We start from the raw sequence: 19,878 nt of genomic DNA, 5'->3' as shown, positions 1-19,878 counted from the left end.
GGCCCTTACAAAACCCACAAACTGACTCTCGGACACACAACAGTCAATAATGTGACCTGATTTTGTGTTGCAGCATGTTGGCTAATGTTAGCTGCATTATACATACAATGTCGGAAATGCTAAAGGTTAGCCTGTCGGCTACCTGAAAAGTTTGAGTGTTTAAACTATAGGTTTAAACTAACATTTACAGTGGTCTATTTGATAGTGTATTGGCCCTGACTAAGTTCGTGTGATGTATAAACCACAATCCTTGTTGATACAAGTACCAATATTCGTCAAGAAATTCATTCGCCATAGGCAGTAAAAGACTCGTTGTCAATATTTTCCGCTGAGAAAGTTTCAAACTACCAGAGCTCTGAAACTTCTAACGACCAGAGAATGTCTAATAACGGCCTTTCCACCAATCAGAGGCATCACTGTGGGATTGTTCAGGATTGTGGGTAATGAAGTACTTATCCAAGAGATCGCGAATAAAAGGCATTTATCTCAAAACAAGGTTAGTGCCCCATGAACTCTTGGCGTCTATATGAGCATATACAATCGCTTAGTACAGCCGTAGCTGGTTTTAAGTCTACCACGTGCAGTTAAGTTTTTTATGGCTTATACCTTATACCGCAATTGTCAATGGAGAAATTGCATTGCATTTTTACTTCCGGCATCGGCTGTGGGCGGGACTGTGCAGCTCTATTGGGTTAGGCTGCAAGAGGCTTGAAGAGCATGTCTCTCCTTGTTAGTCCCATGAGCTGGAAAAAGTGGTTAGTCATACTAAGCATGTGATGTTTGTGAAATCAACATATATATCCCAGTGTTACTGTAATGAGAGCATCTGAGACAGTGACTCGTGATACTATCTCTTGGGTATGTGATTCATTAGCTAGCCATTAAGACTGGGGTTCTGTTGATGAAAGACAAGATTTCTTGTGAATTATGTGTACTTTATATTCTTATATAAAGCATTCTTATAATATGAAGTCTGTTGAATTATAATATGAGGTTTGTAGCTAGGAAAAGAACATATACCGGTATGCCCATGGAAGGTAGATCAGATTCAGGGCTTAAATCTTCTGTGCCTCATAAATTTCTTGAGCCTCACATCTTATTTTTTTGTTCTTTTTCTTATGTGATCAGTTCCAGTGTCTTCACAACACACAAACATGATATTTGATAGCAGTCTTCTCAAATGTCAAATTTTGCTTGTGTTAAGGGATAATGAGCAACACAGCATTTGGCTAGCTGCAAATAACGCTCATTCAAAGTGGTTGCAATGTGAAACTAGAATAGGACACCTTCACTAATATTCAAAGAAATGTGCCACATGAGAATTCAACCAAAGCATAGGGTATATTTGACTTCATTCACAGAAGGGTGTTACCTATTGATCTTTTTGTCCTATATGGACATTGCTAAATTCTTCATGTATTTGGTTTTGGACTGTTTGTCATCTGTGTGGGCGTTTGGAAATTGTGACTTGATGAATGACATTTCGATAGGGCAGGGTAGTCTGTGAAGCCATATCTGTTCTTTACTTTTCTATATATGATGCAAGTGTGGGGAAATGGTGTTTAACAGGCAAACACTGCCTTAGAAGGAATCGTAGACTAGAGAAAGGTTGTAGATTGTTGTGTGTGTTCTTGTTATGAAAGAATATACTCAAACTTTGTCATGAAACATCATGACATCAAGTCAAGTCAACATCAAGTCTGAAAAGGAGGGAGTTTCGTTGTCACTACTTATTGTGGAGAGTTTCTATCTTTTAGCTAAATAAATTTAACTACTGTATAGAGCAATATGATAATGCCACAAGGCCTAAAATGTTTTCAGAATGTCTGTCAACATCCTTTAACACTCGGTGAAACATTTCACAGCACTCTTTGAAAACATTCCAACTGACCCTAAATGTCAAGGAATCACAGCTAAAAAGAGTTGGTTGAAAAAATGTTGATTGATCAACTTGAATAGTTAAAATGTTGCCATGTAGTTTATAGACCTTAAGTGACTGTATGCACTTCATAGTGCGAGATGCTGTCATTGGGTATTGACTCTTGATCTGTGATCGTCTAGGCTATGTTGCCCCAAGGAACCTCCCCAGTGCGGGGTTCTTCCCCTTCCTTCAGACCCTCATGTGCAACACCGACACCTCCTGCTCCAACCACTCTCGCCTGGTGGGCCGCCATTTCCACCGTTCCCACCATGGACCCAGAGTGGCCCGGGACACAAGGGATGAAGAAGATTTTGATGGGTAACCTAGTTTTCAAAATCAGTTTTAGGGTTCAAATTCTTTGCCTTTAGCACAGTACCATTATGTTAGTGGGAAGTGTTTGCTTCCGGTAAGTGTATTGTGCTTTGATGTTTAGTGGAAAAAGCGTGATGTAGTCTACCGTTTGTACAGTATTTGTACACTGTAATGACTTGTGGACAAACCATTACAGGCATTGAATTTGGCACACCTATGAATTGCTCCATTATAAGAATGTGGTTATGTTGCTTTGGAGAACTGGAAGAACAAAAGCAACAAGAATTGTCGCCTTTGCCTTAGTGAGCTTTCAGAATGGAAGGAATGTAGTGACTTAATCTTGTCTCGTGTTAACCTCTTCCATTCAACAAACATCTAATAATCTCAAATACATATATCATATACCTTCTGTTTTTATAAATCACCAGAGGACTGATCAGAAACAAAACGTGTGAAAAATAATGAAAAAATGGATTTGACCTTTTACTACTTTTTTCATTCTTTTGTACATTTCCTTTTTTGTATAAGTATCAGTGTTATGTAACCAGTTGCAACATTTCTTTTCCATAGGTGTTTCATGAAGTTAGTGAGAAGTCGTGTGCTTAATGTTTGTTAAAGGCAGTGTTGTGCTCTTGTTCCAGCATGGGCCTGCTACCTGCCCAGCCCCCTATCATGGCTCATCTCAAGCCTGGGGGCTTGGTCCGAAACGCTCGCTCCCCCCAGGACCTAGACAACCAAACTGACATTATGGAGTTGTGGGACATGCTGCTGAGTATGTTAATTAACACAAGCATTAACCAGTATACCACAGAATCTATTTCAGTAATGTAAGGTATTGGTGTGTGTGTGTGTGTGTGTGTGTGTGTGTGTGTGTGTCTTTTAGGAGAGTGTATAAACCTGTTACTACAAATTCTTCTACAAATAAGTTTACTTGTAGGTCCTAATTTGTATTTGTCATTTATAATTATATGTATATGTATATTTGTGTTAGATTCCAGCCAAAAAGAGACACCTTCAAAGACCTCACTCATGGCTGCACTCAACAACACCATGTTCCTTGATAAGGTAAGTCACACAGAGACACTTCAAAACCAATAGTCTCTTAGTTCTCATAGTTCAATAAGAGAGTCTTGCACTTTACACGAGATAAGAAGTGATGAATAATGTTATTAACCCACTATTCCTTATGATTAATTTTCATTTAATTTAATCTATATAAAAAAAACAACACAATATAATTCAATATAGCAATACACAATATAACACAATATGATTAATTCAGTCTATGAACACAGTGTGAGTATATAAGACAATAAATAATTGTATAATTCTGAGCTTCACAGTGTTTCAAAACCTAAATATGTGAATAGGATTGCAACCATACCATAGAATTGGAAATGTTCTGAGCCAGGGAACTGTAACATTGTGGAACAAGAGACAATCCCAGATGGAAATGTGTTTTACCAATCGCTCAGTCTCAGTAACGAACAAGAGACAATCCCAGATGGAAATGTGTTTTTCCCTCAGGCGGCCCTGCACACCATGTTACAGTCCGTGGATCAACTCAAACAGTCATTCTGCAAGCTCTCTCTCAGCACCATTGATCCGTTGGTCGAGGAGAACAACCCTTTTGTTCTTGGCCTGATGACATTTTGCAAGACCAACGACACGTTTCTTGAGGTCTCCTTGATCATTCTAAACAAGGTAAGACCACATTCCCTTGTATTTCTATTTCTGAGGAATTTGATATGGAAATCATAATAATAACAAAAAATTCTAACTCTAAAATCTAAAGCATTAACGGTAATTCATATGTAAATAAATATGAAGCAAATCATATAATCTTATTACATACTCATCTTTCAAATCAGATAAGTATGTGAACGACAAACATGACTTGCACTTTTTTCAAACGTGCTGCACTTGATGTGAGTGGGGTGTGGTATGAGGACTAAATGCTTTCTGCGGGTGTGCAGGTTTTGACCCAGCTGATCATGGACAACCCAGCCGAAGTGCTCAACACTGTGGGTGTGGCCGTGGCCGTGTTTGAAAACCTCCAGAAGCAGGACTCTCTGTGGGAACTGTTGTTGGACCTCCCCAACCTGTTCCTGCTGCCCACTGATGAAGAAAAACTAGCTGCCAGTGCCAAAAGATTGGAATATCTGAAAAGGTGAATCACAGAGACAGGACTTTATATAACTGATGGAGGGAGGGAGGGAGGAAGAGAGCAAATGAGTTATGGAGAGGTTTGTATGATAGAGAAAGAATGTGTGATGAGGTGGACATGTCTTCAGTTATGTCATTTTGAAAGGTGGGGGCTGGCATTATTGTGCTAATAGCTGTTTTGTATGTGACCTCTGTTCACAGTTCTCTCACCTTCATCCAGAGCCACTTCCCTGAGGCCAACCTGTCTGTTGCCATGGTGAATCCAGTAATTGAGGGAGGCATGTCCCTCCTTAAATACATGAGCACATGGAGCGGCAAAGGTGTGCTCACCATAACAGCACACACGCACACACACGCAGGCACACACACACACACACACACACACACCTACACACCTAGTGCCCCAATAAATATACTGTAGATCTGTAAGATATAGATAAGTATCTAATTATCAAATTTAATAGGATCCCTAATTATGGCTACAGTTAGTGCAGTGACATATTAGTTCGTAGGTGCATTCACCTCAGTGCACTAGCACATTGCTCATTCTGCCCCCTCCACACACAATAGGCCATCTCTGTGTGGAGCCTGGTCTCAAGGGGTGATAGACTAAGAAAGTCCCACTCCGAGCACAATGAGCGGTGTAATGTTACGCAGCGGCCATTCTTTTAGTACAAGCGAAATCTGGGCTAGTGGCTGTATGTTGGGCATTTCATGCTCTGATTTGTTATATGAGCCCCGAGACAAAACTGGTTCAGGGCGCAGACGGTCTGGGAGTCAGCACCAGACTGTTTACCACTCCCCGTTTCCATGGTGCACTGAAGCCCAAGGTGAACAGAGCCCACACAACACCGTAATGATGGTTGTGCACAAAGCCGTTGTCAAATAAATACCCCAGATGGGAACAGAATATAATTGGAGGTTGAATACTGTGATTACTTTATTAGAAGATATAAATGTCATATTCTAACTGTCTACAATCTATGGTGAGAGATACAAAGCTGTTACCATCACCTAAAAGCTAGATTCCATCTTTTTCCATTACCTCTAAAATATTTTATACATTTTGGTGTAAATGCAATTATTAACCAGGGCCCAGTTTCCCGATAACGACAGAGACACGCTCTTACGAGGGTTTTCTACGATTCATCTTACGATCGTTCGTTTGGTTTTTCCAACTGTTTCCCGAACATGCTCGTAGCGTGCACGTCCGTGCACTGCTCTTAAGATGCTCTTAAGGGGAGCTGTCCACGTTTATAGTTCTGAAATATCCTCTAATTTGATGGTGATGTCAGGTGACTGCACGTCACAGCTATAGGCCTACCGTTTAAACTTCGGATCTACACATTAATTCACATCAATACGTAAATAGAAACACTTTGACATCTGCATGTAAGCATCCCAAGTATGTTATATACCACACACAGACATAAATAATAATTATTTAAGATTAGATTGTTGCACCGTTTATGTCTGTGTCACTTAAGAAGACGTTTGAAGATAATAAAATAAAGAGGTCAAGTAAGCTAAGAAAGTGAGGAAATGTTTAGGCTTAGGCTAAATAACATATAAGCCCGTTTAGATTTTGACGCAGCACAGACTAAACCATATGTTCCTTTCTCTGTTTTTACCTCATAGGCCTACTAAAATATAGCCTTCACTTAGCAAAGATAATGGCAAACTATTCTGGCAATGTCTCGTTTCATAACTTGATTACATTTTTGTCTGCTTTTCATCACATTATTATGACCATTAAATGTAGGCTATGCTATTTTGCACGCTAAAATCTGATTCATCACAGGTAAACACAATAAAGAATGGGAACGTAAGTAGGATTATGTATTCTAAGTTGTAATTCCTCTGTATGTCCTGTTGGTGACCTCAGCGAGAAATACTGTTAAGACGCTCTTAGCCGGTAACGAGAACTCTGGAGCACTCGTAGATCTACGAGTGTGTTTACGATGCTGTTAAGCTACGATGGTTTCGGGAAACAGTCGGCAAATCTTAAGACGTTCGTAAGAGGGACTTTATGACGCTCTTAGGCTTAAGATGCTTTCGGGGAGCTGGGCCCAGATCATTTATCAGCATGGATCTTGTTTTCTTGATATTTTGTCTGATCAGCTGTGCCCTTTATCTGATTTAGATGTTTATGTCTCGCTCCGAGACCTCATGATGCCATTCAACATGTCCTTAGTGTCACCAGAGTTCAACCAACTTGTTGAGCAAGTTTCAGTCCCACTTAGTAAGGTGAATATGTCTTTTGTCATTTTGCCTCTGTCATCGTGTCTCTATTTACTGTATGCAAATATATATATTATATTGTTGGATTTAGACTTTATTTATTTAAATATTTTTTTCCCCCTTGTTGCATGCAAATAGTCTTGTCTGCCACTGGGATAATGTATGAAAATGCTGTGTCTGTTAGGTTCTGACTGACTCTTCTGTTGCAGGCGGCTGCGCTGCTGGACAGGGCATCTTTCAGGGGTTATGTCTGTGGCAACAGCAGTGCTCCGAGCTGGATAGAGCAGGCATGCACCGACGGGCAGGTGGACAGAGTCTTTGACTGGATAAGTCCACAAAAGGTGGCGGAACAGGTAAAAACAGTTTAAAAGAGAGAGCCATAGCAATAGATATGAATCGCTGGTGTCCTCACGTGGCACGTGGGTATTAACGTGGCAAAGCAACCACAAAAAACAAAAGACTGAACAACAAATGCAGAGTCACTATGGAAACAGGGCTACCGCACTATGGAGACAGGGTTACTGCATTTCACCTGCTGCTTGGTGACATGTTGCGTAAAAGTCATGTGCACCTGGCTGGCACACAGGGGAGCTCTAATCACCTGTGCTATTTAACGTGTGGGAAACTCCCTGCTGCTATCTCCCCATTGGTTTGGGCTTTGTGCGTAAAGAAGCACATCAGAATACGCTCATCTTCGATTGTTTGCACCTCCTGTGTGTCTGTTGAGCATGCAGCGTAGCAAGGTGTGATCGATGTTAGTGATAACCTTCATGAATTGTATTCTGTGAGGAAAATGTAGTCGGTCTTAAAACATTTTGTTTCTCACTACAGAATGGAGAAGCTGTATTTTAAATTCTTAACACGTCTCCTCCGCAGGTGCTCCTCGCTTGGAGCGATAACTCTGCTCCCACTGATGTAGAGTTCGCCAAACAGTTCTTGAACGGCCTGTTCAATGGCTTCCTGACTCCTGGCCTAGAATCCTCAGATGGACGTTCACAGCGCAGCAGTCTTGGGCAGCCCCAGAATGTTCAGGAGGAGCTGTATGTCACAACCCAGGCTCTTGTCCTCTTCTGGCTTTTAGACATTTAGAACACATTCAGGCATGTTGAAAAAAAACTCACTCCCCTACCCCATGTATGTCTCTCCAGGTTTGTCAGTATTGGCTCTGTAGTACTCGACCTACTGCAGGGACTTCCTGGTTGGGAAACTGTCCATTCCATCCTCATGGGAGGACACACTTCCATGCAGCTTGTTACACAAGCAATGATGACACAGCAAGGTGCTTTTCTTTGTCATTAAAACAGATTTTCCTTTTATCCACCCCATATATCCATTTCTCTATTTCTTTTGTTTTTATATCTGTGAGTTTTCAAAATGAAAAACAAATGATTAGCCTTCTATGCTGTCATAAATTGTTATTCATTTTTGTGTATGAATCTTCAAGTTGTTTATAGCACAGCTGTATGTTTTGTGTTCTGTAGAACTGATGAGCCTTGTGATGAAAGATGCCCAGAATATACAGGCAACTCTTCAGGCCTTAATGCAGAACCAGTCTGTGGCAGACATCTGGGCCACCAGCATCATGGACTCTGCCGTGAAAAGCGCAATGCAGGTGGGTAAACAATGGAATGTTTTGGATTCATGTTCATATTCAAGGTAGCCTTCAGTAACGGGCATATATTTGTAATCGTGGCTATTAGGCTGCATGTGACTCTTGTCCTTTTTGTTCTGTGAGAAGGCTGTACTGGCTGAGGGGCCTGTGGAGTGTAGCAGTCTTGCTGCTCAGTGGTCTTGGCTCTCCTCTTTAAGCTCCTTGGATTCTGAGCTCTGGGAGACACTCCTTTGTCCTGGAAATGGCTCCTACTTAGAAAAAGTCCTGATGGCACCCTTGTATCCTGTCATACAGAAGGTATTGTTCTCAGAAATACCAAGAAAAGATACACACCTTATGCAGATAACACAGCTTATATAACATTTACAAGAATGACATTGTCAGTGGCATATTATGTACTGTATACAATGGAAGTGCTAAGTTTAGTTTCTTTCCCCTCACCATTCAGGTGAACCAACTGGTCGGCGTGGTTGAGGGTAGTGAAAAGTACAATGTCAGTGCTAGCATGATCCTTGCGGAGTGGCACAGCCTGTCACTGACCGCCTCGCAGTATGGGGAGTTGTTTGAGCACTTTCTCAGTGAGCTGGATCAAGACTTCCTTGACAGTTTGATTCCCACCAACGTCACTGTCAACTGGCAAGAGGTCCTGATACAAAGGTAAACTGTTGTTGACAGTTGAAGCAAAACAACAATCATGAAACCTGGGAAAATCTGAAAATGTGAACACATTTTACGCTCTTTCATTTCATTTTCAGAAATTTCTTGAATTTTTGAAATTTGTATAATTATGCTATTTGTTGTAATAATGCATAGGTCATTTACATGATGTACAAAGGCATAGAAGCCCTGTGGTAAACATTAAAAAAGGATGTTTGATAAAGGATTATGTATACATAAATGTATATCAGGATGCAACAAATATACAATTGTATAAAAGTACATATTGTTGCACAAGACAAAAATAAAAGACATAGAATATGTTAACAACAACAATAAAAAATAACAAAAGGGGTTCCAGCGACTAACTAACAGTTTCTTAGCTGCTGTAAGGCAGCCAGAAGCAGGTTCCTCTGAAAGAGTGTCAGTGAGAGGTTTGAAAAGTCGTTTAGAAAAAACAGGCTAGGTGTTAAAACAAAATCTATGTCTATCAGGATTCATATGTCATTAGCTAGCCATTGCCAGAATAACACCAGGACTGAGAAATCCCAGAAAAAATGTAGAGAAGTCCCTAGCGCCCTGCCTAAATTGCAATTCGGAGAGGTAGAGAGACGCTTATGAAATCGTTTCAGTGGCGTTAGATATACTCTGTGTGCTAGTTTCCAATGAATCATCTGATGATTGGGATTCTTAGATGACATAGTAATGGAATAGGGTGCACTGGTAATTTTGCATGGAGAGGAACCCCAAGAGCACTAAGAGCTGATCTAATACGTAGATACATATAGAATGAGGAGGCAGGTATATTGTACCGAGCTTTTGGGAGCATCTAAACGGGACATTCCCAGAAAAAAAAAAAAAATATTATTGAAAAGTGTGAAGTTATGATGCCATTTTGGTATGGATCCTGTTTGTCTTTCTAATGTCTTCCAGGTGGTTAATAAATAGGTTATAATAGGACCAAAACGGAGGGTGCATTGCCGAATAGGAATTTTACAGAAAACCATGCTTTGTCTATTCTTAAAGTTTTTAGTGACATATTCTGAAATTTTTGTATTACATAGTTCTTTTATTGACTTGTATGATTCCATATGTTGTAACATTAACCAGTGGACTGAAGACACTTGAACATGTGGGCCCCCAGCTGCAAACCACTGCTCTTTGGGGCACTATGGAACCCTACCTCCACCTAGCCTACTACATCATGACTTACCAGCCCAATATCACTGCGCCCCCAAACTGTAAGTCAGAAAAATTAATTATAACTATGATAGTACCATTTTAATTGTTGTCATCTGAGTAGAGATCAACATAAAACATATTCAATAAATCTCAGATCTTCACTCAAAGGCGGATGTGTGTCTGCTGTGCGTTTATGTCACATACACATGTTGGCAATGTCAGCACATGTAAAAGCATTACAGCAAATGACTCCACAATGCCATATCAGGGTTTACAAGGATGTTTACAAGGAAAACCAAATGCTGGTATTGTATCTGTCAGAGTGCTTATAAATGTGCGTTATTGTTTAGTCAAGTCAAGTCAAGTTAGTTTTATTTGTATAGCGCATTTAACATGCACAGAGTGCAACCCAAAGCGCTCCACATATAAGACATTGTCATTGACACATACAGTAGACTAACAAAGACAATAGCGACGGAGCGGCGTAGTCGCCAGCGTACCTGTGACACCAAGACATAGAACTAGCCTACATTTATGAAATAACAAACGCAAAAGATGCCGGACACCAAGACATACAAGACAGACAACAAACAAATTGATAAATAAAATAAATAAAAAATAAAAATAAAATTAGTATTTCCAACCGGCTGAAAATGTCCAAGGGCAATGATGACTCGCGTGAAACTGCGCACAGCTGTGTCTCCACAACCGATGCAATGCCAACAAAGTTCTTTACACTCACTGGCAGTCTGGAGATAACGTGAACGTTAGGCCTTGTTAGTCTGGAGATCACTGGAAGCATACCAGTCCGAAAGTCGTGGGCGATCTTATAGATCAGCAACTCGGTGGACTTAGCTGCTATAACAGCGACAGTTTGTTGGTCCGTAATGCAGAGTTCTTTGTTAACGTTAACGTTTAGGTTTCCTTGCGTCGTCCGTGCCATTAAGTGTGTGTTTGTTTCAGGCACCTTGGTTGAAATGATGCCATACTGTGACACTGGCTTCACCCTGGACAAGTTCATTATAACCACTGGATATGTGGTTGAGGAATTCTCCACAAATCCAGCAGCATTATTGAGGTATGAAAAAGTCATAAACCCTTTCTGAAAGACAGTACTTGGAGTTTTGTTCATGTACACCGGCACCAACACTGAAAACACCCTTCTTGTTAAAAAGGAAATAAAGAAAAAGAGAAACAAAGGAAAGAGCAGACATTCTAGTGATTTGAAGTGTCTTTGGTATTTGTAGTAAAAAGTAACAATACGTACCTGCAGCGTACCTCACAATATAAGGCTGGTGTATTACAAGAAAACTTTGTGATAAATGCTGTTACTCTTCCAGATATGTTCAGGGCTCTGTGGCTCTCGTCCAAAGCATCTACAGGGACTTCTACATCAAGGCTGTGACTCAGCTCCTCAGTGCCCCTGGGCAGTTGCCAGGTGATGGATCCATAGGGTATCTACTTGGGAATCTCATCCACGTATTAGACAAGGACCTGCAGCTGCTGTCTAATCTCATGTCCATTGACCAATTTGCCAGCCGTCTCCCCATGTCTCTGCTGAGGCACATTGTGGACGTTCTCGGGTTGGAGCCTCTAGAGGCCATCTGGGGGGGCACAAATGACACCACCTCCATTATTAACGCCATCTTGGAGGTTGCCAAAAACAACCAGAACCTCTTTTCTGGCCTACCCATGAATCAGACCAACCAGTCCGTTGCAGAGCTAGAGGCTGTCATCTTGAAGTGGCTTGAAATGCAAGTCAATTTGACCTTACCAATCTCTTTCAATCTGAGTGAAGCCCTACTGACCTACTCTGCCTCACTGAATGCCACAGACCTGGCCTATCTGGAGCAGGTCTTGAAGCCCCTCACTAATCAGACTTCTGGGGGCTTAGCTGAATTCGCCCTGAGGGCCTTGGTGCTGCTGAAGGAAGTGGTTGACGCCTCTGATGGCAGCGACCCTTCTGCTGTGCTGCTGGGATATGTTCGCCAGCTACAGGACTTCCTGGGGAAGGCTCTCCAGCTGGAGCAACATGTCCAGCTCCTTCAGCCTGGCGGAGGCCTCAATCTAGCACAGATCACCAATCTGCGTCCAGTGGTCATGGATCTCCTTCAGACTCTGTCATCCGAGTCCCTGGAGGGGCCAGCCGTAGTGGAGGCCATCTTGCGCCAGCTCGGTGTTGTGCTGCCTGAAGAGTTCCAGGCCCACTATCATCGCCTTGTGAACGACACTCGCGCGCTAATTGCTGATTTGAATGTCTGTCTGGCCACGGGACAGGACTGTGCTGCTGGTGTCTCACAGGTGTCCCAGATTCTGTATCAGGTGTCTGAGACGATGTTAGCCGGTGGGAATGTGATCCTTCAGTTTGGCCCCCTTCAAGGTAACCTATCCCTCTCTGTGACTGGAAAACTGCTTGCTCTGCTGCGTCCTTGGACAAATGTGTCCTCCTCACAGGAGCTGACCATGGAAACAGTGGCCCAAGTCCTCTACTTCCTCGAGGAGATCACATCCATGCCCAACATTAGCGTGGCTGCTCTTCAGCAAATCCTCAGCTCATCAAACCTCACTATCTATGAGCTTGACAAAATTGCACAGTTAACCATGAACACATCTGTTTCCATCATCCTGTCAAACTTGACTGCCATTGCCAATATCCAGCAGTGCTTCCATGCACCTCACAATACATCATTTATGGGATCCATGAACTCCAGTGAGATTGAATGTGCTCTTCAGATAATTCACAAAGCAGTTGATTTTCTTCAGACCTTCCCTTTGCCTCAACAGACAAAATCAGACTTGGTAGCTCTGAAGCTTATGACAGAGGTCTTTGCTCAACAGACAGGAAAGGACCCTATCAAACTGACTGAAGAGATTCTCAGAATGACCTTGGAAAACATCAAAGAAAGCCTCAGGAACCTCAATCACAGCAATATAGAAGAAATCATAAATGAGCTCAACATCCTTGAAGGCATTCTCCAGCTTGGTTTTCATGAGCAGTACCCAATGGATACCATAAACGAAACATTGCTGGAAAATCAAGTGTATGCACAGAAGGTGTATGCTGAAATTGCACAGTGGTACCTGAAGAAGCTGGAGAATGCAACTAGTGACAGCATGTTTGCAGATATCCTATTTTCCATCTTCCGCACAACACAAATGCAGCTTGCCATTACTGTGGCTCAATCTGATTTCTCTGCACTGGTGGTCCAGCAAGTTGAAGGTGTGTTCTCTCAAGTTCAGCTTCCACTGGACGAATACGATCTGAGGAGGATCGGCCATTCCATCATCACGATACTCCGTGGCCAGCTGGAACTCGTAAAGATCAATTTAAAACTCCAGCAGGACTACTACGACTCCATGGGTATGCCGATGAACATCAGCATTCCACACGACATTGAGGTGCAGATCATGACGTACATCAACCTTACTCAAAGTTGGATCTCAGACCCCAGTTTCACATCAGCCCTGGCAGGTCTGCTGCAATGGGACATGGACACGGTCAACATGACCACTGTTCACACGGACATCACCCACCTCATTAAAGCCATAATTCCACTCCTGTCAGCAGAGGAGCAGGCTTTCTTCACCATCATCGACAAGGTCTTTCAGGCACTGATCCATGCAGTGGAGGTGGCGACTTTCGAAGGTCCTCAAAGTGCCAACTTCACCGAGGCCACTTTGAAAGCAGTGCGGGTCATCCTGGAAGCGGTGCCCACTGAGAATGGAACGTTGCCAAGTCCAGTCATCCATCAGATTGTGGAAGCCTTAGGCAGCTCACTTCAGCTAATCCTCCATCCCAACATGAGCTATGCCGAGTCAAACCACCTCAGCCTTGTTCTTGCGAGGAGTGTGGAGGATCTGATCAGGTCACTCATACCAGGCATGGCTGCCGAGGTGCTGCTCCCCATGACCAATGTTGTCACTACTTACTTTGAGACCATCTCTCAGCCTGCTGGACCTGACCAGTGGAATATAATGTAAGTAAACTCTTAACACACTACGATACTAACTAACTAATGGCCATAAAACAATGCCAAAGTATTTAATGGAATATGTCTATGTTTTATGTATTTATTTGCTTTATTAATTTATTGAAGTCAATGTAAGGGTAATGAATAGTGACTTAATGGACCATCTGTGTTGATCTTTGACAGCATTGTGAACATCATGAAAGGACTGGCACACAGTCTGCCACAGAACAGCACCGCACAGCCCTACCTTTCTCTCATCACCAGAGTAACACAATTCATCCTGAATGCAACAGATGGCAAGTCCAGTTTTCTGTTTGACTATGTAGTGTTTTCGAACTCTTCAATTGTATGATTGTATCAGTTGTCTCCCTGTCATTATTTTACAAAGAAACAGATTTTTTCTACACAGTCTCACTCCCTGCTCGTCAAAGGTCTGACGCATGGTCAAGGGTTCTTGGTTGGATTTTTTTAGCTTCAAAGTACTTTGAATTTTATAATCACACAATGCCAGTTTGGGTGTGATGTTTAAGTGCCGTCTCTGTATTTTAACAGGAAGCCCCATGGACATTTTGGAAAGTCTGGGAACATTGAATATCACGGATATTGAAGAGGTTGCAGAACAGGTGTCATATTTTACATATTGTACTCACCCTCTCACATGCTCTGTAGTCCCAGTTAGCAGCACTGCTAGACCAGTTAGACAGGGTTGTAGAATGTTTTCTAAAATATTCCATGTATGAAAACTTACACATTCTCTATTTCCCACACACATACCATTTAAGTAACTATACCCATGAATATCCCTTTGTATTTGATATGAAACTCAGTTATGCAAGGATGGATGTAAAACCCAAATGACACCCAAAGTTTTATCTGGTACAGTATACTGTACCATCAATCATTTCATGTCAACCAGGAGAAGTATGTGACGCTGCCGCTGATTGCAGACTTACGAAAGCTCCTGTGAATCTTGTGAAAAGCCGTTTGCTGCATACAGTACTTACAGCATTACTGAAAGTAGTCAAGTCAAGTCAAGTCAAGTCAAGTCACGTTTATTTATAAAGCACTTTAAAAACAACAACAGCTGACCAAAGTGTTGGACAGGCAAGTTAGTACGACTTGGTAGACAACAAAAAAGACAACAAAAAGTGAGGATAACAATATTTACAGGCAAACAAATATCAGAGAAATATAGAAAACAGTTTTTTGGTATTTGAGCCACGTTTCCTTTAAAATATCAAAAGATACATGCAGCTTGTCCTTTTTCCACTTCAAAGTCAAAGTCAAAGTCAGCTTTATTGTCAACGGTGAAGACAAGACATATTTTACCAATTTAAGTCCACAGACAAACATAACATTCAAGTAAACAAAAAAGTAAGTAAATAAGTAAATAAGAGGGCACATATAATAATGAAAAAATAAGAGCAGCAAAATTTGGTTGAAATTGTGCATAGACAGTCAATAAAATACTAGTGCAAAGTCAGGCCAATAAAAGGCTTGGGTAGTTCTGTTTGACCTAAGTAAGAAAGAAAGTGGCATAGTGGTGCAAGTTATGTAAGAGCAGCAGAAGTGTTGTGTTTTCAGGACAACAACAACAAGTTGTAAAGTGTACAAGTGTGCAAGTGTGCAAGTGGAGTAGTGCAGGCGGCCATTGTGGGTCCAATGTCCAGGATGTTATGTAGCTGAGGGTGGAGGGGGGAGAGTGAGTCTGGTAGTGCTGGAGCGCAGGCTTCTGTACCTCTTCCCAGAGGGCACTTGCGTTCTGCCCTTCGACACTCTCGCCTGATTGAGCGGTACATATTTGTTCCAAAGTATTTTTCCATTCTAAGCCATGTTTATTTTATTTTATTATGACCGCCGCTAGCGAAGCGGTCAAATAATGATTGTCATTATTTTTTTTTTCCCCGTCATCTACTTTCTGAATTTTTGGTCAACGATACCCGGGACACCGAAACACCGGTGGTTGCTGATTAACCATTACTTTAGATTGGATTTGAATATATAATATGTTTTCATGTCTCTAATATAGTATGGTATTGTGTTCCACTCATGTGCAGCTTTAATAGAAAATGTATATTGGCCAAAACGACTTTTTCTCAGCCGAATTACACAGTCTAATCTTACTGCGCTACGTGTACATCTGTAAGTGGGTGGATTTGTTTTTACCAACTGATTTAAAACTGGAGGAGCCAGTCCATTAATACACTTGTACACTAAGCAGGAGTTAGTGTATTTCAGCAGATTTTCCCAACTTAATATTTTATATTTTTTTAAAAATTGGACAGTGGTGATGATATCTGGGCTTTTTATGAAGGACTTTGAGTGTACAGTGAGTGGATAGAGGTATAAGAAGTGGTACCTGTCTGAGACCAGGTTGTTAAACAATATGTAATGTGGGAGAAGATCATTGAGTGCATGTACATGATTGCAGCCTCAGTTGACATACAATTGCGAATGTGTCTGAAAATTTCCAGATTGAACTTGACTCGTTGACAAACCTTTTTGATATGAGGTTTAAATGATAGCTGATTATCGATGAGCACTCCAAGATACTTAAACTCTGATACTACTTGCAGTCTCTTCCCTGCCACAAATATTACAGTTCTATGAAATGTTTTGCTGACTTGCTAAAATACATGCACACGGTTTTGGACAAATTCAATTGTAAACAATTTTGGTTTAACCATGCAGTGATATGTTGCATCAAACTTGTTAACTGATTTGCAGCCTGAAATGCACTGCTGCCGTGCACAAAGATCACTGTATCATCTGCATGTGTGTGCAATCTCTCTGTCCCTCAGCTCGGAGGGGTCCTGGGGTCCCTCCTCCCTCTTCTTGGAGATCAGGTCCAGGGTCTGACTCCACACTCTGCCAAGGTCTTTGCTGACGCACTCCCTGTTCTCATGCAAATCATCACTGGACAGGCTGATCAACACACTTTTGAAAGGTAAGGCCATGGATCACTAAATCTTGGAAATCCAGTGAAAATCTAAGGCCAGCTTGTACTGAACAATGGCAAATATATGATCAAAATTCCTCAGCTAGCAAGACAGCTATCCTTTAGACTCTATGGTGCCTCTTTTATACATGACAATACATAAACATAATTTACTTAAATATAAATATAGTTTAAACATATACATATTATGTACATGTACATATGTAAAAATGAGTATATTACTGTCTATTTTCCATGAATGCATATTAATGTGTGACCTATAACACAGGCTTGAAAGGATTGTTGCAGTTCTTTTGACAATAATCAGAGGGACCCCTGCCTGGAATGAAATTCCCCCCACTCTCCATGTCTTCTCAATGATTGCAGACAATCTGAATGCTCAAGCAGGTGCAGCATGTTTTAATCAACAATGTTCTATTTCATTTATTATCGTGTGCAAAGGCTACGGTTCCATCAATTTCTGCATGCTGTTTCCAGTCCTGTAGTGTACCCCCCTGGTTTTAGCAGCTGGATTCTGACCACCATTTCCCCCCTTTTCCTTAGAGTTCATCCACAGCGTACAGGAGCCTCTGTTAAACCTCACCACAAACCTGCTCCAGGCTGTAAACACCAGCAACTTTGACATGGCTGACTTTTTCAGAGAATTCCAGCTGGCTCTACAGCACACCATTGAAGTTGCCATACAGGTTGTACATAACAGAGTGTTAAGGCAAAGAACACATTGCTGCAGACAATGAACAACTGACAAAGACAGAAATGACTGGCTCCAGCCACAGTTTTGTACCTGTGGCTCAATCTTATTGTGCTTAATCTGTTGTGACTTTATACCAAATGCCTTTGGCACTTGACAAAAATAGTCCTGCATTTACAGTGGATTCTATGTACAAAGGTGATTCTGTGGGACGCCCTATTCAGTCCACCTTCAGAGAATTTATAGAAAGTGACAATGCATCCATAAGAATGGCTTTTTCAGTATTTATTATGTAAAAAGGTATTTTTGTTAAATATGGTAATTAGAAAAATGACAATATTAATATATCTTATGTATATGTCTTCTTTAGGCAGATGTTTTAATTATCAATTATCAATACAGAAACTATAATTTATTGCAAAAGTGTATGACCTACAGTACAACTTTGGGTTATTGTGTTACGCGTAGTATTCCCTTTGGAGACTGCTCAAATCAGACTCTGATTCCCACACAAAACAATGCTTTGATAAAGGGCAGGGGAAATCTGAAGATACCTGGTTGTGTTGTTTCTATGGGAGACTTTTCTGTTAACATATCACATATCACAGATCACATATCACATACAGTATCACTCACCTGTGTAAGTTTGGTGCCCTTTTGGTGAATAGTTAGCCCATAAGCCCCAAGCGATTTCCCCCCCGTTGCAGTCCTTTGATGTGTCACACAGCCTTATTCGTCTCCTGAGACAAGTTTTGTAGTAACAATGCAAGGGCAGTACTTATATGTGATTTCTGTCACAACTGTGTCCCTTAGACTGCTGAAGAGGGCAGAGCACTGAATTGCAGCGATGTGCTGAAAATGTGGGAGGAGGCTGGAGAAGCGGCAGGGGTCCCTCCCAGCAGCCTGAGCATGTGGTGCCACATCAGCCTGGCCCCTTTCATTGAGGCCAGTAACTTATCCGGATATTTCCCACCATTCAACACAACGGTAAAATGAAAACTCTCATTTATTCTGAAGCCAGTAAATATCCTGGTTCCAAAATCTAGTAGTTTTTAATGTTCAATTGTCCTTACAGAACTAACCACTAGATGGCACTGTAGATCTATATTGTTGACTGTAAGGTCTATAGGGATGCATCTTCTGTATGCGGTGTTTTGCATGTGATGCATTTGCTTTACTCTTTCTGCACAGGGAGCTGGACCAGAGGCCCAGTCGGTTAATGCCACTGCAGCTAAGATTGTGCAGGTTCTGGAGTCTCTCTACAATGCCAGTCTGTCCCAGACCTACGCTTCTCAACAGCTTATCACAGTCCTCATAGATCACATATCTGCCAGCCTGCCAGGGATCACAGCAGGAAGCCCAGATTACTGGAATGAACAGCTTTTTAATCTGCAGTTGTATCAAAGGTTGCCATGCTTATCCCTCCTTAAATTTTTTTTGTGTTTGAGTATACAACAAAAGTAGTAGTAATGCAAAACTGAAATGTTTTGAATAATATCCAGTGTGTCACAGTTGATGATATATTCTGATATTTTGTCTATGCTAAGATAGGTAAGCATGTTTTAGTTTTTTAACTGATGTCTTAATTTCAGTTTTTCAGGCCTCGATATGGCACTGGATCAAGTGGAGCTGGTTGCTCCTTGGATGCGCCCCTATATCCAGGCCGTGGAGAAGGCCGTCGAGTACACCCTGCGGAACAGCCAGCGTCTTATGAACACCACATCAGGCCAGCAGGTGTTCATGGAGGCCCTTGAGATTCTCCTGACTGGGATGAATGTCACAAGTGAGTCCATTCACCTGCTGCTCAGCGGAGACATCAACAACATTGATGGACCATCCATCGACAGACTTCTGAAATATGTTATCAAGGAGGTCATTCAGATGAAGCTACTAGGTGACTGGTGTTAATACGGGAGCTTTAGGATAGCTGTTAGGCTAATGTTAAAACACACACACACACACACCCAAAAAATAAAATAGTGGCTCCTTGGATATCAAAAATGCCCCCTCTGTCACTCTGTCACTGCCCATGGCATATTGTGCATTGAAGCAGATTCTTGCATCCAATTCCACAAGAGAGCCATTGAATTAGTCAACTGTTTCGGAAACACCCAAGAAAACCGGTATGGGATTTCTCACTGAGTCTCTTCGGAAACTCTACCATGT

At 41.6% G+C, this 19,878-nt stretch overlaps 1 protein-coding gene across 1 annotated transcript in view; it reads left to right on the top strand.

The window, feature by feature from the left end:
* abca12 (ATP-binding cassette, sub-family A (ABC1), member 12) overlaps window positions 1–19,878 on the top strand; it is a 62,553-nt gene that overhangs the window by 7,217 nt on the left and 35,458 nt on the right. The window contains 24 exon segments of the mRNA XM_048238602.1: window positions 2,062–2,239; window positions 2,875–3,005; window positions 3,225–3,298; window positions 3,761–3,937; window positions 4,210–4,403; window positions 4,601–4,719; window positions 6,543–6,646; window positions 6,850–6,993; window positions 7,517–7,680; window positions 7,789–7,919; window positions 8,122–8,252; window positions 8,379–8,549; window positions 8,701–8,909; window positions 10,020–10,150; window positions 11,055–11,169; window positions 11,432–14,068; window positions 14,246–14,358; window positions 14,615–14,685; window positions 16,864–17,009; window positions 17,290–17,408; window positions 17,565–17,707; window positions 18,526–18,699; window positions 18,904–19,118; window positions 19,305–19,495. Coding sequence (XP_048094559.1) covers window positions 2,062–2,239; window positions 2,875–3,005; window positions 3,225–3,298; window positions 3,761–3,937; window positions 4,210–4,403; window positions 4,601–4,719; window positions 6,543–6,646; window positions 6,850–6,993; window positions 7,517–7,680; window positions 7,789–7,919; window positions 8,122–8,252; window positions 8,379–8,549; window positions 8,701–8,909; window positions 10,020–10,150; window positions 11,055–11,169; window positions 11,432–14,068; window positions 14,246–14,358; window positions 14,615–14,685; window positions 16,864–17,009; window positions 17,290–17,408; window positions 17,565–17,707; window positions 18,526–18,699; window positions 18,904–19,118; window positions 19,305–19,495 — 5,982 coding nt within the window.

The sequence above is a fragment of the Alosa alosa genome, chromosome 3 (genome assembly GCF_017589495.1).
Source record: "Alosa alosa isolate M-15738 ecotype Scorff River chromosome 3, AALO_Geno_1.1, whole genome shotgun sequence".
In the NCBI taxonomy this organism is placed as follows: Eukaryota; Metazoa; Chordata; class Actinopteri; order Clupeiformes; family Clupeidae; genus Alosa; species Alosa alosa.
This window is presented reverse-complemented; position numbering and strand designations above follow the sequence as displayed.